Source organism: Esox lucius, chromosome 19, assembly GCF_011004845.1.
Source record: "Esox lucius isolate fEsoLuc1 chromosome 19, fEsoLuc1.pri, whole genome shotgun sequence".
Lineage (NCBI taxonomy): Eukaryota > Metazoa > Chordata > Actinopteri > Esociformes > Esocidae > Esox > Esox lucius.
This window is the reverse complement of record NC_047587.1, coordinates 29,497,739-29,514,667: the sequence shown is the minus strand read 5'-3', so window position 1 is coordinate 29,514,667 and position 16,929 is coordinate 29,497,739. Positions and strand designations below refer to the sequence as shown.

Here is a 16,929-nt window from a genome sequence, read left to right as displayed (position 1 = left end):
TAATTTAATACAAGCCATTATTCACCTCTGTCCCAGCCTGGAAATAGCATTATTAGCATTGTCCATTTGATTGATGTAGACATTGCTACATTGAGTAAATATGTAGATTTCATGATGGCATATGCCTTACCCACAAAGCCGCTTTGGAGGGTTTTGTAAAATAATCCACCATACAATATTCTCTTTCTTCCATTCTCTCTCTTTCTCTGTCTCTCTCGCTCTCTCACCCTCACACACACACACACACACACACACACACAGCCCAGCCGGCTGGAAGAGCCCCTGAGAGTAGACCATGAGAAACGCAATCAAACAGGCCTAGATTGGATCAATGAAAAAAAGTGTGTGGTGGTGTGCAACGGTTCTTTGTAGAGTTTTAAATGTGTGTTCATGATCACATGCTACTGTATGATGAAGCACTCTGAAGAATGTAATAGTGGATCCACTTTCAAAGACAGCACGAGTACCTTAAATAATATGGCCCAGGTATTGCCTGGTAAGGATCGGTCTTGGCCACTTAATCAAACGCAGCGCGCACCCACACACCATTGAAATACTGGCTTCACTGTCTCGCTATAATCACGTCCATCTGAGTTTGGATTAAAAGAAAAACCAAGTACATTTTGTTGGATATCCAGTATTTTCAATTTGAGTCTGAAGGAGATTTTTATATATTTTGGAGTGGTGCTCTTCTTTTTCATTTTTTTCCACGTTTGTTTGAGGTTTTTTTTGGACACCCACAAGTTTTAGATTCACTTACTGCCACGATTTATGTCATGAAATAAAATGGTTAAAGCCATACTATTGATTTTTAAGAACTGTAATTAAATTCCTTTTGTGGACATTTTTTGTTGTTTTGTCATTTGGTCGGGATTATCCAATTTATTGCTCTTACTTGTTCTGTCTTTTTCTTTTTTATGTGAAAAAGTAGAATCTAGTTCTGAGATGTTAGTTATTCCTTCCCTGGAGCAGTATCAGTTGTGGTAGAACAGGAAGACCACTGTTCCTCTGTGTTGCCCTTTTACTCAACATATCTTACATCAACATTATTATTGTAAAATATGTTGTTGAAGGCACAAGAAGGTTGCATTGTTATTCGGTCACATTCCTGAATATTTTCTCTTGCTAATGCCCACGCTTTCCACTGCTTTTATAAATTAATCGAATACAGTGGGGAAAACAAGTATTTGATACACTGCCGATTAGGCAGGTTTTCCCACTTATAAAGCATGTAGAAGTCTGTCATTTTTATCATAGATACTCTTCAACTGTGAGTGACATCAAGCACATTTTATTTTCAAATTTATAATAAAAGCCTATACCGCAACAAAGTTTTTTGCTGTGAGGCTAAAATGCACACGTGGATCAGTCTTTGCGCGCTCTCTGAATTTTGATGTTTACGATGTGGACAAGTTCTGTATTCCGAGGTTTGTAAGTGAAAATTCATTCTGCAAGCAAGAGAGGGGTGGGTCTTTTACTAGGTCTTCGAAATGTGCATTTCTACTAACCAATACCATTGGCCAAGAGCAGTACACTGCTTTTATATGTGCTGTTATTTTCTGACTGAGCCACATACAGTATGGAGAACAAGTATTTGATACACTGCCGAATTTGCAGGTTTTCTCACGTCTCACACATTTTTATCATAGGTACTCTTCAACTGTGAGTGACGGAATGTAAAACAAAAATCCAGAAAATCAAATTGTATGATTTTTAAGTAATACATTTGCATTTCATTGCATGACTTAAGTATTTGATACATCAGAAAAGCAGAACTTAATATTTGGTACAGAAACCTTTGTTTGCAATTACAGAGATCATATGTTTCCTGTAGTTCTTGACCAGGTTTGCACACACTGCAGCAGGGATTTTGGCCCACTCCTCCATACAGACCTTCTCCAGATCCTTCAGGTTTCTGGGCTGTCGCTGGGCAATATGGACTTTCAGCTCCCTCCAAAGAATTTCTATTGGGTTCAAGTCTGGAGACTGGCTAGGCCACTCCAGGACCTTGAGATGCTTCTTACGGAGCCACTCCTTAGTTGCCCTGGCTGTGTGTTTCGGGTCATTGTCATGCTGGAAGACCCAGCCACGACCTATCTTCAGTGCTCTTACTGAGGGAAGGAGGTTGTTGGCCAAGATCTCGCGATACATGGCCCCATCCATCCTCCCCTCAATACGGTGCAGTCGTCCAGTCCCCTTTGCAGAAAAGCATCCCCAAAGAATGATGTTTCTACCTCCATGCTTCACGTTTGAGATGGTGTTCTTGGGGTTGTACTCATCCATCTTCTTCCTCCAAACACGGCGAGTGGAGTTTAGACCAAAAAGCTCTATTTTTGTCTCATCAGACCACATGACCTTCTCCCATTCCTCCTCTGGATCATCCAAATGGTCAATGGCAAACTTCAGATGGGCCTGGACATGCGCTGGCTTGTGGAGGGGGACCTTGCGTGCACTGCAGGATTTTAATCCATGACGGCGTAGTGTGTTACTAATGGTTTTCTTTGAGACTGTGGTCCCAGCTCTCTTCAGGTCATTGACCATGTCCTGCCATGTAGTTCTGGGCTGATCCCTCACCTTCCTCATGATCATTGATGCCCCACGAGGTGAGATCTTGCATGGAGCACCAGACCGAGGGAGATCATGACCCTGACCGTCATCTTGAACTTCTTCCATTTTCTAATAATTGCGCCAAAAGTTGTTGCCTTCTCACCAAGCTGCTTGCTTATTGTCCTGTAGCCCATCCCAGCCTTGTGCTGGTCTACAATTTTATCCCTGATGTACTTACACAGCTTTCTGGTCTTGGCCATTGTGGAGAGGTTGGAGTCTGTTTGATTGAGTGTGTGGACAGGTGTCTTTAATACAGGTAATGAGTTCAAACAGGTGCAGTTAATACAGGTAATGAGTGGAGAACAGGAGGGCTTCTTAAAGAAAAACTAACAGGTCTGTGAGAGCCTGAATTCTTACTGGTTGGTAGGCGATCAAATACTTATGTCATGCAATAAAATGCAAATTAATTATTTAAAAATCATACAATGTGATTTTCTGGATTTTTGTTTTAGATTTCATCTCTCACAGTTGAAGTCTGCCTATGATAAAAATTACAGACCTCTACATGCTTTGTAAGTAGGAAAACCTGCAAAATCGGCAATTTATCAAATTCTTGTTCTCCCCACTGTATGTACATGCACCTGGGAGTGCTTTGTGCTCTTGGAAGTGATACGTATTTGGGTTTCAGTTCCTCCTTCTGTTTTTACCATTTCTTGCAGTGGGAAAGGTTAAAAGTTAATCTACAGTGCCATACTCCCCTTATTCCCCCAAAGCAATTCAAGCCTTCTTCCTTTAAAAAGGTTTTTATTATGCGTTTTGTGTGGGTGTATGAGAGACAGTGTGAGTGTGTGGACGTGTGTATGTGTACTTGTGTTTGTGTGTAGCTGTCTTTGTTTGTACTGGATGAAGAAAGGCTGGGCTCTTCATGAGTGCATGTCTTTTTCAGTTATTGTTGTGGGGTTTTGATCTGTTTTTTTCTCTGACAGCCAACACAGCTGATGTCTACAGCTGGGCTTCACCTTGCCTCTCTCTGCCCCCTGCCTCCTAACGCCCCTTCACAATATACAGGTTCAAATCAGCACAACCTCCACAGTACTCACCTGTTCTAATATAATTGTCCACAACAACTTTTTAAGCAACCATTAATAGGTTTGTACATTAAATAAGAGGACTGAAATAACGTATTATGTCAGGTAAAAATGTGGAAAGTGCTGAGAATACAGTAGGAAACCTAGTGTGATTTGGCAGCTGGTATGAAACCAAGTTTTTCACTTTCATGTACACCCCCTTTCCTACAGTACATAAAATGTAAATAAGAAAAAAGTTTCTCATCATAAAATTGCAAAGAGTTTGGGGACCTCATCATCTATGGTACATAGTATCATTAAAAGATTCAGAGAATCTGGAGAAATCTTTGTAAACAAGGGACAAGGCCAAAAACCAACATTGAATGGCCATGATCTTTGGGCCCTCAGGCAGCACTGCATTAAAAACAGACACGATTCTGAAGTGGAAATCACTGCATGGCTCAGGAACACTTTCGAACATGATTGTCTGTGACCACGGTATGTTGCTGCATCCCCAATTGCAAGCTAAAACTGTACCATCTGACGAAGCATTTGAAATATTTTTTGGGAATCATGACCGCCGCATTTTCTGGACTAAAGAAGAGAGGGACCATCTGGCTTCTTATCAGCACACAGTTCAAAAGCCCACATCTGGGATGGTATGGGGATGCATTAGTGCACATGGCATGGGTGACTTGCACATCTGTGAAGATACCATTAATGCTGAACAATATATACAGGTTTTGGAGCAACATATGCTGCCACCCAGAAAATTAATTTTTAAGGGAAGGCCTTGCTTCAGCCAGACAATGACAAAACACATTCTCCACATATTACAACAGCAAAGTGTTACGATGATTTACCTAATGTGATCATTAGGTTTCAATTAGATTTCCAGGTCCAGCCTTGAAAAATATGTCCTAATAAAATTCATTATTTTGTCATTTCAGTGAATTGTTGACCGATTAAAACTAATCTAATAAATTATTGAAACTTCTATAATAGACAGTATAAGCAACATTAGCCTGCAGTTAATGGTCATTCGTAATATCTCACAAACCACTGGTCTGATTTTTTTACATGGGTGAATGAGTAGATTTATCATAGATTTGTCATTTACAAAACAAGCGATTGAAAATGCTAACTGTACAAGGTTACACCCCATGATATTTGGTGCATAGATCCCTCTCCTCAGAACACATTTGCCTCAGAGGCCCATAAAGCCTGTCATGATGGATTTTCTGCCATTTAGAATTTGTGGAAAACACAGACCTTTTTATACTTCTGACGTCTAATGACTGATGTGCATGAAACTACATATGTGACATCTATAGACAAAGGTCGCTTACAGCTATATTTCACTGTTTATTAACTTTAATATATGACTGCTACAGTATTGACCAATAAACATTTGAACACCCATGGTCTGGCACATCCATACAATATATTCAATCATCTTAAAAAGTACTTATTGGAACTTAGAAAGCAGGGATGAGGCAGGACACAGTCGCAGGGAGAACGGACTGCTTTGGATAAAACAACTTAGAAGCAACAAAAACAGAAACTACAGCAAACTACAATAATAAAAAAAAATACATTACCATGGATTGAGAACCAAATAATGACAGAGAAGAAACACTAGTTGGGACAGTGATTAGGAACCCAGATGAGGGTCATAAAGACAAACTGGTGTCTGTGCTCCAAATGAGAGACACTTACTGTACAATCCCATGGATTTTTTAGATTTTTTTTGGGCATATGTGGACATGTATGTTTGTAATCTTCACTTCATTCCATTGCGGCCAAACACCTCCACCTCTGACTCATCTGTCACGTGTCATCCTAGTCCTAGTCCTCCCTGACCTCCCGTGTAGGCGAGGCTTGTGCAGTCTCTCCCTGATAGTTTACTGCTGCACTTCGACATTGATTCTGTCAAGAGAGGCCTGCGGAGCCCTTGATGTTACTCTGGGGTTCTTAGAGACTTTTATGAGCCTCTTATGTGTCATCTCTTGGGCTGAAGTTGGTGCGGCAACCTGTTGGAACTAGTTTGCCAGCAGGTCTAGTCTTCATTTGTATATAATTTTTTTGGACTGTGAAAGGATGTACTTCGAATTGCTTGGAAATTGTTTTCTCACCACTCCTAGACTCATGGGCATCAATCAGCTTTCTTCTGAAGACCTCAGATAGGTTTTTTGATCTTGGTGCCATGTGTTATCACACACCCCCAACACCAAACCAGTTCATGTTTCTAGTCTTTATGGACAGCTGGACCCTCCTAAGTTACTGTAATGATTTTGTAATTATTTACACCTGTATTGTTGTGCTTGATTCAGATGTTTTCCATTTTATGTGATGCTAGTGTGTTCTTACTTTCCAGCAAATGGAAACTACATTTCTGTGTCAAATCTACTAAGACAATTTTCCACAATATGTCTTTACTTTTTCCCATTACTCTATCTGGATCACAGGAAGGTTAAGTTACAATTGCCCATTTGTATGGGTTCGCCTTTTACATTCTCTCATTTAGATTCACATGGTTTTTGTTATAGATTTGACAATATCATGTCAACTAAGAGTAGCCTTGGATGATAGAGAGGAATTTTCTGAACAGAAATATTGTATCAGGCAACATGTTTAAATACAAAAAAATATAACACTGAGATTTTGTTATATTTACACAGCAACGCAGTATTTAGTGTGGGGGTAACGCAGGAGAACTGCAGCAGGGTTGCCAGAAGATGAATAAAACCAATTACAGTAAAATTTTTACACAAAAACAGTAAGGTTGTTATAACTGGTCAAGAGTGACATTGCGATTCCACCTCCGTGAAGCTGCATAGATCTTCAGTTGGCCCAGAATTGCACATAGTCTTTTATTGAGGGGCTGTTATTTGGGGAACAGTATGTTAGGAAACATAGCACTGCTTTTATCCTTGCTCACATATGCGATGGAGCGCATCTCAAATACTACTGAAATGCCTGGTGCACTAGGTTGTTCTGCCTGCTAGGGAATGTGTACGGCATGGCAATGACGGTGAGAGGAGACAACTGGGGAATACTAGAACCTAGGTCTCTAAGCAGATGGAAACACTCCCTCATAAAGATAGTGATAACTTCTTTCTGTTCTTTATTTTCCCCATCTTCAATCCGATCTCGTATGGTCTCAGTGTGTGTTCGATGTGTGAAGAAGCATGCTTCCCCACTCTGCCATAAAAAGCCAGTCCATCACAGCCCCCCCTACATTCATTAATGTTAATGTATTTGAACAACAGTCTCATAACTTGTCAGGCTGCTTGTTTTGTTATCAGGTCCATTAGTAGGGCTTGTTGCTGATGTTGTACCTTCTGCTTTGCCTGAAAGAACAGACACGCCCAAGGGTCCTGAGCATTGGCAAGCATAGTGTCAAACAGATGGAGCAAGTCAGGTGAATATGTTCAAGCAACATGGATTGTGTATTCAGACTGCGTATTCAGATTGTGCAATGAGATGCTTGTTTCCTTTCCCCTATATTTAATTAACTAATTGATGCCAAGCCAACTATGACTTCATATCATGACACTGATCCATTTATACTCTTGTTCTCTCTCTCTCTCTCTGCTGCCTCTCTCTGGATACAATCACTGCCTTTATCGTTGGTGACTGTCTCTGCCTCTATCTCTGGTGACTGTCTCTGCCTCTATCTCTGGTGACTGTCTCTGCCTCTATCTTTGGTGATTGTCTCTGCATCCATCTTTGGTGACTGTCTTCTCCTCTATCTTTGCTGACTGTGTGATGGTAATTTTATCAATCAGAACTCTTTTTGAAGGAAGTACAGAGACGAAATTCTCTTGGCACAATTTAACAGTTTTATTAATTTATTTGCAAATAAGAGAGACGCGTCAAACGCTTACCAACATAATCATCCGAGGAGTCTCTGACTCCATACATGCACAATCCGTATTTATTACAGTGACAAGGGGTGTGGTAAGATGCTGTCCTGTGTCAATAAAACACATTCCCTTTGTTATGTTACTACCTAAGCTTCACACAAAGGACAAGCTCTCCTTCCCCCCATAGATAACTTCTTCAAGTCTAAGAGTTCTTACAGCATCTGGACATAGATGCCCCCTTGGCAAATACCAGATCCCCCACATTCCTTTTCTTATTTGAATAAGGGGCTCTCAGTCCTTTAATCAGTGAGGATACATTGGTTAGAGAAATTTCCACAACAACTGTCTCTGCAACCATCTTTGGTGACTGTCTTCTCCTCTATCTTTGGTGACTGTCTCTGCATCCATCTTTGGTTACTGTCTCTGCATCCATCTTTGGTTACTGTCTCTGCATCCATCTTTGGTGACTGTCTTCTCCTCTATCTTTGGTGACTGTCTTCTCCTCTATCTTTGGTGACTGTCTCTGCATCCATCTTTGGTTACTGTCTCTGCATCCGTCTTTGGTGACTGTCTCTGCATCCATCTTTGGTGACTGTCTCTGCATCCATCTTTGGTGACTGTCTTCTCCTCTATCTTTGGTTACTGTCTCTGCATCCATCTTTGGTGACTGTCTCTGCATCCATCTTTGGTGACTGTCTTCTCCTCTATCTTTGGTGACTGTCTCTGCATCCATCTTTGGTGACTGTCTTCTCCTCTATCTTTGGTGACTGTCTCTGCATCCATCTTTGGTGACTGTCTTCTCCTCTATCTTTGGTGACTGTCTCTGCATCCATCATTGGTGACTGTCTCTGCATCCATCATTGGTGACTGTCTCTGCATCCATCATTGGTGACTGTCTCTGCATCCATCTTTGGTGACTGTCTCTGCATCCATCTTTGGTGACTGTCTTTGTCTCTATCTTTGGTTACGGTCTCGTCTCTGCTTCTATCTCTGGTGACTGTCTCGATCTCCATCTTTGATGACTGTCTCCACCTCTATCTATGAGTACTGCCTCTGCATCCATCTCTGGTGACTGTCTCTGCCTCTGTCACCGTTGACTGTCTCTGCCTCTATCACCGTTGACTGTCTCTGCCTCTGTCACCGTTGACTGTCTCTGCCTCAATCTCTGTTGACTGTCTCTGCCTCTATCACCGCTGACTGTCTCTGCCTCTGTCACCGTTGACTGTCTCTGCCTCTGTCACCGTTGACTGTCTCTGCCTCTGTCACCATTGACTGTCTCTGCCTCAATCTCTGTTGACTGTCTCTGCTTCTATCTCTGGTGACTGTATCTGCGTCCATCTCTGGTTACTACCTCTACCTCTGTTTGTGGTGAAGGGAGGGATTGCCGATAGGGAGTTTCTTGTCTCATCGCACTCTAGCGACTCATTGTGATGGGCTATGTGCCTGGAAGCTGACTGAGGTTTACAGGAAAACAGTGCTTCCTCTGAAACATTGGTTCAGCTGACTTCCTGGTTCAGTGTGGCTTGGCAGGGCATACAGTGAGGGAAAAAGTATTTGATCTCCTACTGATTTTGTACGTTTGCCCACTGAAAAAGAAATGTTAAGTCTATCATTTTAATGGTAGGTTTATTTGAACAGTGAGAAACAGAATAACAACAAAAAAATCCAGAAAAACGCATGTCAACATTTTTATAAATTGATTAGCATTTTAATGAGTGAAATAGGTATTCGGCACCTCTGCAAAACATGACATAGTACTTGATGGTAAAACCCTTATTGGCAATCACAGAGGTCAGACGTTTCTTGTAGTTGGCCACCAGGTTTGCACACATCTCGGGAGGGATTTTGTCCCACTCCTCTTTGCAGATCTTCCCCAAGTCATTAAGGTTTCGAGGCTGACGTTTGGCAACTCAAACCTTCCGCTCCCTCCATAGATGTTCTATGGGATTAAGGTATGGAGACTGGCTAGGCCACTCCAGGACCTTAATGTGCTTCTTCTTGAGCCACTCCTTTGTTGCCTTGACTGTGTGTTTTGGTCATTGTCATGCTGGAATACCCATCCACAACCCATTTTCAATGCATTGGCTGAGGGAAGGAGGTTCTCCCCCAAGATTTGACGGTACATGGCCCTGTCCACAATCCATTTGATGCAGTGAAGATGTCCTGTCCCCTTAGCAGAAAAACACCCCCAAAAGCATAATGTTTGCACCTCCATGTTTGTCGGTGGGGATGGTGTTCTTGGGGTCATAGGCAACATTCCTCCTCCAAACACGGCGAGTTGAGTTAATGCCTAAGAGCTCGATTTTGGTCTCATCTGACCACAACACCTTCACCCAGTTCTCCTCTGAATCATTCAGATGTTCATTGGCAAACTTCAGACGCGCCTGTACATGTGCTTTCTTGAGCAGTGGGACCTTGCGGGCGCTGCAGGATTTTAGTCCTTCACGGCATAGTGTGTTACCAATTGTTTTTTTGGTGTCTATGGTCCCAGCTGCCTTGAGATCATTGACAAGATCCTCCAATGTAGTTCTGGTCTGATTCCTCACCATTCTCATGATCATTGCAACTCCACAAGGTGAGATCTTGCATGGAGCCCCAGATCAAGGGAGATTTCTGTGGACAGGGGTCTTTTATAAAGGTAACAAACAGAGATTAGGAGCACTCCCTGCAAGATTAAGAGTGTGCTCCTAATCTCAGCTCATTACCTGTATAAAAGAAAGCTAGGAGCCAGAAATCTTTCTGATTGAGAGGGGATCAAATACTTATTACAGTCATTAAAATGCAAATCAATTTATACACATTTTGACATGCGTTGTTCAAATAAACCTACCATTAAAATTATAGACTTATCATTTCTTTGTCAGTGGGCAAACGTACAAAATCAGCAGGGGATAATTTTTTTTTTCCCTCACTGTATTTCAGAGGACGCAATTCTCAATGTTTATCTCCACCGAAACCACTGGGAGCTGCTGCAATGAGAAACTACAAATTGGGTAACATGAAATGGGGATAAATATTTGGTGAAATTGGATAAAATAAAAGATAAGTTTGTGTTGATTTTAATGCTGTCCTTGGGACATTGGATGGGAAAGGCAGTTCCTTTATGGAGTGTCTGTAATGGTTGGTGAGAGCAGAACCTGTTTGTGTCCCAGATGGAGCCCTTTTCCCTATATAGTCCACTACTTTCAACCGGAGTCCTCTGGGCACTGGTCAAAACAGCCCTGTCAAGGGCGTAGAGTCCCATTTGGAACGCAGAGTCTGTAAACAGAAGTGGCGGGGAGAGACATGTGAAGACTAGCTGTGTAGCGTAGCTATGTCTGTGCCCCCACCCCAGGGGGACCTGATTAAATCTCTGCCGCCCACCGTCACAGTGACACACTCCTCAGCTGACACACCACACACTGCGTACACCTTTTAATCTGCAAATGAAATGATTAGCAGGACTTCAACTCTCCTTTGTTCCCAGTGTGTGAAAGCTATTTGTGTTCCAGTTAAGCCTCTTAGTCATGGAACTAAATTGAATCTGAAAAAAAGAGCAACCTTAAATTTGTTTTATCTTGTGCGATTTGACTACCCACTTGATGTGTTATTTCTTCCTACATGGGATGCACCAGTCCTATTGCAGCTGCTGTAGAATCTCAGAAGGACCAGTCAATGACACCTCATGTGTCTTTGTAATAAAGCCATCAATTTAATTCCAGTCAATAAACCTAATTATTAATTTTAAGACAAATAGATTCAATTAGGTTTTGAACACACATAGATGGATTATAATGGGTGGGTGGTGCTTGCTGTCCTCAAGACAAATCACCGGTGTTGTTGTTTGAGCTGTAGAAATAGCGTCCATTGATTGAAAATCTAGGGTTTGAGCAATTTCAATTAATTTTAACTGTAAATTCACAGACAGTAAGTCTGGTTGTTGCAATGTTTTAGTAAGTATTTTTCATAGTTTTTCACTTAAATATGCCAAATTTTAAAATGTTTGTTTGCCATACAGCGGATTATCTTATTATATGTCTGGGAGCACAATGCAACATTGGACACATTTGTAGAACATCTGGCCCAAGTTTTGCAAACTGGACTAATGGAACGTATGATGCTGTTATGATTCTAAAACAATTGTGTTTAATTGGTTTGGAGAATTTAAAAAGTAATTATGAATGTTGATGCATTGTAAATCTCTCCCCTAACATTTTAAGTGAACTTACTTAGCGTTCAACATAATGAAGGAATGCACATGCATTTAAATGACCATATTACTACTCTAGAGTAATTAGCGATAAAGAATGTGGCAGACATGTTGGCACAGAGGATTTCACTAGAATTTGAATCAGATTGTTGTACTTCACATGTGTGTACAATTGTATTGCCACACGAGAAGTCCCTTCAAAACAGCTGCCAGCTAACGAAGCAAAAACCACATCCCTGTCTATTTCTAGAATCAAATGTGGTATTTTGACAGTTGTGTGTTAATTAAAAAGTACAATGACCAGACAGAAACTCTTCTGACGTGAAACATTATTTCTGTAACTCAGTACCGTTTTGACTTTGCCTTTCTATTGGAAGCTAATAAGTCATTTATAATTAATTAAGTTGATGGGTGAATGGCGCAGCGCAAATCAATAAGCTCTCATAATCACCATGCATGACTTGAGTGAGTCTGATTTAATAGGAGATCAGTGATTAATTACTCTCGCACTACCAGAGGAACATGCATTTCTTTTAACGTTTTGGGTGGAAAATAGACGAGACCCACTCCCTGCTGTCACTGTATTATTCCAGATGATTTGGGTGGTGCTTCTCTAGGCTAAAATACTTTAGAAATGGTTTCAGTTACGCCACTCCGGTGGGTGTACTCTTTACACTGAATAGTGGTCTACTGAACGCATGTCTTAAGGAGAAGTTGATTGTAAAGATTTAGATTTGCTTATCTGAAAATGACTAATTATAGATATGTTGAAATGGAAGATAAGCTGACAAAGTCAAAAATGTGTAACAGTCAGTTGTACTCAGTTGTTTTCTTTCTGATATAGTTTAGTGCCTGATTCCTCTGTCCTGGACCCTAATTCACCATGAGGTGAAGAGCAGCCCACGGAAAACAAAACGGAGGCATGTTTGGTTCCCATCTTGACTCACAGGCTTTTGATTAAAATACAACAGAAACAACATATTCAATTTTTACAGACCAAGTTTAAATCCTTCTTTAATAGAATAATGTGGTTGGTAACAGCCCAGGCCGCTAACTTCCATTATCAGGGAAAACCAGAGAGACTGAAGAAAAATGGTAATAACCTTGGATTAGTTATTCTTGGGGTCAGCGAGAGGCGATGCTGGATGAGATGTCTGTCTCTCTCCCTGGCCATTGTGTGAACAGTAATGGAGTTGGGCTATCTCCCCAGATCACTGTCCTTGATTGCAATGTGGCTTGCTGAATGGGTGACATGAATAATCCGATTAAGATTGCGTTTGCACATAATTATAAAACCGATGAAAGGATTTCCACTTTGTCCATTGTCTGTCTGGTCTCGTGTGTGTCCCTTGTGCTGAGAGAATTAGTGCAAAACATGTCGCACCAATGAATAATGCCCGGGGATAAACTACCATTCTGTTCTCATACCATTGGAGTAGGAATCTATTGATGTAGTGCTATGAAACAAAACATAATAGTATGACACAGGTAGAACCATCACTTCAGTCCGAGCTACGGTAATCATTATGTAGCTAACCACTTTGAACATTATGTTCATACAAGCTGCCAACATCTCCCATACAATGCCAGTAACGTTGTCCTGTTTTGTTTTTCCATTCTTTTTTCGTACCTATGTGCCAATGAGGACTTCGTGGTCGACCGGTTAGTCCTGGAAACATCACTAATAGGATTTAAAATGTAAACGTCCGACTACAGCCACTGTGTCGGGGGCATCAGCCGGGCTACATCTGGGCAACAGGGACCTGAGGGGTAGCAAAGGAGGGAAAGTAGCACTTGTTAATGGGACTCTCAGAGTTTATGACGAAGACGCTGTAACAGACTGCCCATCATTGGTAGCAATCGGTGGCTGCTTTTGTCATCGAACTGTCGCATACCCGCTGTGTCGTGTTAAATGTTACGATGGCTTTTTAAAGGATCTCATCTACGTGAACGTCACATTGCTTACTTACATAAAGGGATTTCTACTGTCATCGCTCTGCAGCCAGAACCAAAGTGTCAATTATGGGACATTCTGGAACACTTTTTAGCAGCAGATTTGGGGTTTAGCTTTTGTTTGTGTTACTGATGAATAAGCCAAAATGGGGGAATAGGCCATGTACCCCCCCCCCCCCCCACATCACAGAATATCAGCTTGAAATGAACAGACGATGAGACAAATAGAATGAATGAAAAATGAAATTGAGTATATCATCCATTTGATGATTGCTTAACTAATGGTTTGGGAAAGGTTACTGGCGACATAGCAGACATTTGCATAGAGCTATATCTCTTCGGGTATATTCACCTGGTCCTGTAGATTATGAAGCATATTTTAAGGCTATTGTGTAATGTACACTGATTGTGTAATTACCTTTCAAACCCCTGACATCTTGGCAGCCGATAATAAAAGACCAATCTGAAATTCACTGAGTGCTAAGGTGTAAAATTGTCATGTGTTTTTTGAAAGCAGCAGGTTTTAAAAGCCTGCCCATTATGTCCCCTGCCCTGCTTGATGCCCTCCTGGAATATAAAATTACCCAGAAATAATCATCCTGCTCACTGTTACAATCACACAGTCCCTCACATCATGCTACAATATGGTTTTTTGCATTCAATTTTTATTCAGACCAGAGATAGACAAGCACTCACACAGACTCAGAGGTGTGACTGTGTGTGTGTGTGTGTGTGTGTGTGGGGAAAGGTTGTAAATCAGTGTGCCTGTCACATCCTTGTCCCCCATGGATCCCACAGTGTTCTAATCTGATTAGTGTAGAAGGGCTTTAGGTTTGCTGTCAATTAAGTGTTGGGCTATCTGAAGGTCAGCGGCTCCTTCACACATCTAAACTGCAGGTGGAGTCAGTTGGCACCTCTACCGCCGTAGCAGAAATAAAAATTTTCCGCACACACAATTTGCCTACACATGACCTATTCCCATAGGCCCCTACACAGATTCCTGTTTTTATTTAGACGGGACAAACATGACAGCTGGTGGTGTTGTTTAGATGCACAGACACCAACCCGGCATCCCTCACCTCAGCTTGAATTGCGACTAGCATCATTTCAAACAGCATTACCCTAATGTGCTTTTTGGACAGAACGTTTTTGGACAGATCGCTGAGGAAGGAGTCTGGTTTAATCAGACATCTCAATGATAACGTATACCATCCAAACCCAGTGAATAGTGTTGTGTGTGTGTGTGTGTGTGTGTGTGCCCGTTCACTCCGGGCTTTAGTCTGTAATAACCCCTCTAAGGATAAGAGTTACAGTCTGAGCCTGTAGCTTGTGCCCAGGATGTCAATGAGCTGTGGCTCAATGGAGAAGATTGGGGCTGTATGACTGTGCTGTGGAACGGAGCGGTAGAACTTACATTTTACAGTATGTGCAACAAAATGGAAATGTACTGTATGGAAGGTTTAGGTGGTGTTAATCACCAAAACAGAACTCATTAATTTACTGCACTCCACTACCCTCATTAAGCCATCCATCTATTTTGGTTAACGGACTGTCCTCTTCTTTCTCCAGCTGCTTTGAGGATGATGAACCGCCTTGCGTGGAGGAAATTGAGTACCTTACCGACATCTTCCCCAAGTCCAAAGGAAATGATCTCGACACAGAGGTCAATGGCAATACCTCCAGCACCGATGAAGAGGAGGAGGACGAGCCTGAGATGAACAGGAATGGTCGACAACACTCATTGGAGTCTCACCTCTGTCCTCATTTAATAGGACAAGAGACTTTGAACATCAAGAGGAATGGAATGAGCATTTCAGAAGGACAGTATCTGAGCTAAGGTCTCGCGAGGGGCATTTTCCCAAAGCACCCGTTGCCTTTTTTTTTTTTTACTGATGTATGGGGAACGTTTTGATTTGAATATGGGATTGCTAATGTATATGGTTGCTCAGTTGCTCTCTTTCAGACCACTGGATATATACTAGAGCGTATATATGCAGGGTGCAGAGGCACAAATACTGTATTTATTTTAAACAACACCATTTCTCGACGCTTCTCAAAGTCTATCCTATTAAATGTAATTACCGAATTAGGAAATCCATCAACTACAATGTCTGCCTACTCCTCACATACTGTTTCAAGAAAATGAAACAAAACATGTACTCAGGTAATAGGCTTGTTTAATCTCAAAATAGGCCATCACGGCCCATGAAATTAGATAGGCCTGTTAGTCAGGTTTAACTGCTGAAACATCTAAAAATTATTGCTAAATTCACAATTACATTTAGCTCTGTTACCAATGTGATCTTGAGAGACATACACTTTGATTCAAAGTGATATTATGGGATTTTTGGCTACTGTTTGTAAAAGTTGAGACAAAACGTGTCCCTGACAAGTGTGTACTATGTCATGTTTCTGCTGATAAGTGCCCCATGACATCACAACTACTCATTTTGAAACTTGGAATTTCATGGCAAACTGAGGTGTGATAGTGATTCTAATTCTTACACATACAGACCAAAGGAGGATTAAAACATAGTTTATTTACAAAAATCCCAGATTGCATACTGTTTTGTGAAGTGCTGTATTAATGTATTTCTTGTAATGGTAATGTGATGAGTAGACAGACACAATTAGACATAGACAAGAAATGGATTTCAACTGTAAGCATTCTACAGTGGGTGTTTATCAGTTCGTGTGGCGCCTGTTCTTTGCTGTATTCAGTAGAGTCCAAGAAGCTGTTGATGGTGGATGTGCACATGAGGGAAAAATGTTGGCACAGGATGTAAATGTCTTCTTCCCCAATGCCAGAGAGAAAGGGAGGCTCTGGCCAGTGTGTTGGTGGCTACAGCCCGTTATGCTGCGGGCCTTTAGCTTGTGGTTTTGAACAGACGGTCTTGGAATGATTGCAGGCTGCTATTCATTTTTGGTTTGTCATTCAATAGTTTCACATGAAATTTAATATAATTTATATATTTTATTTCTTATGTATTTTATTTCCCTTGCTCTCCTCCTGAACCTCACTGACAGGGAGACATTATTTCTAGAGCTGTATTTTGTGTTTATTTATTTTTAGCAAACAAGTATATTTAGGGACATTTTATTTTGGTTGAAATATGTCTTCTCTGCCATTGTAAATAGATAACATGTATTGGCTAATTTCTAATCCTCTTAATTCTTAACAATATTTTTAAACCCCACAACTGGTATTGTATTCTATTCTTAAACTCAACCCATCTTACCATCCCCTCTTTGAAGAAAAATCTCCAAACATCACAGCAGCTATATCAGTCTCTATGATCACCTA

General features: G+C 41.2%; 1 protein-coding gene across 1 annotated transcript in view; it reads left to right on the top strand.

The window, feature by feature from the left end:
- LOC105018600 (cytosolic carboxypeptidase 4) overlaps positions 1–16,529 on the top strand; it is a 150,405-nt gene extending 133,876 nt beyond the window's left edge. The window contains exon 24 of the mRNA XM_034288062.1: positions 15,195–16,529. Within this exon, the coding sequence (XP_034143953.1) occupies positions 15,195–15,462 (268 nt within the window). The 3' untranslated portion in view covers positions 15,463–16,529. The remainder of the gene's footprint in view (positions 1–15,194) is intronic.
- Positions 16,530–16,929: the final 400 nt, after the last annotated feature.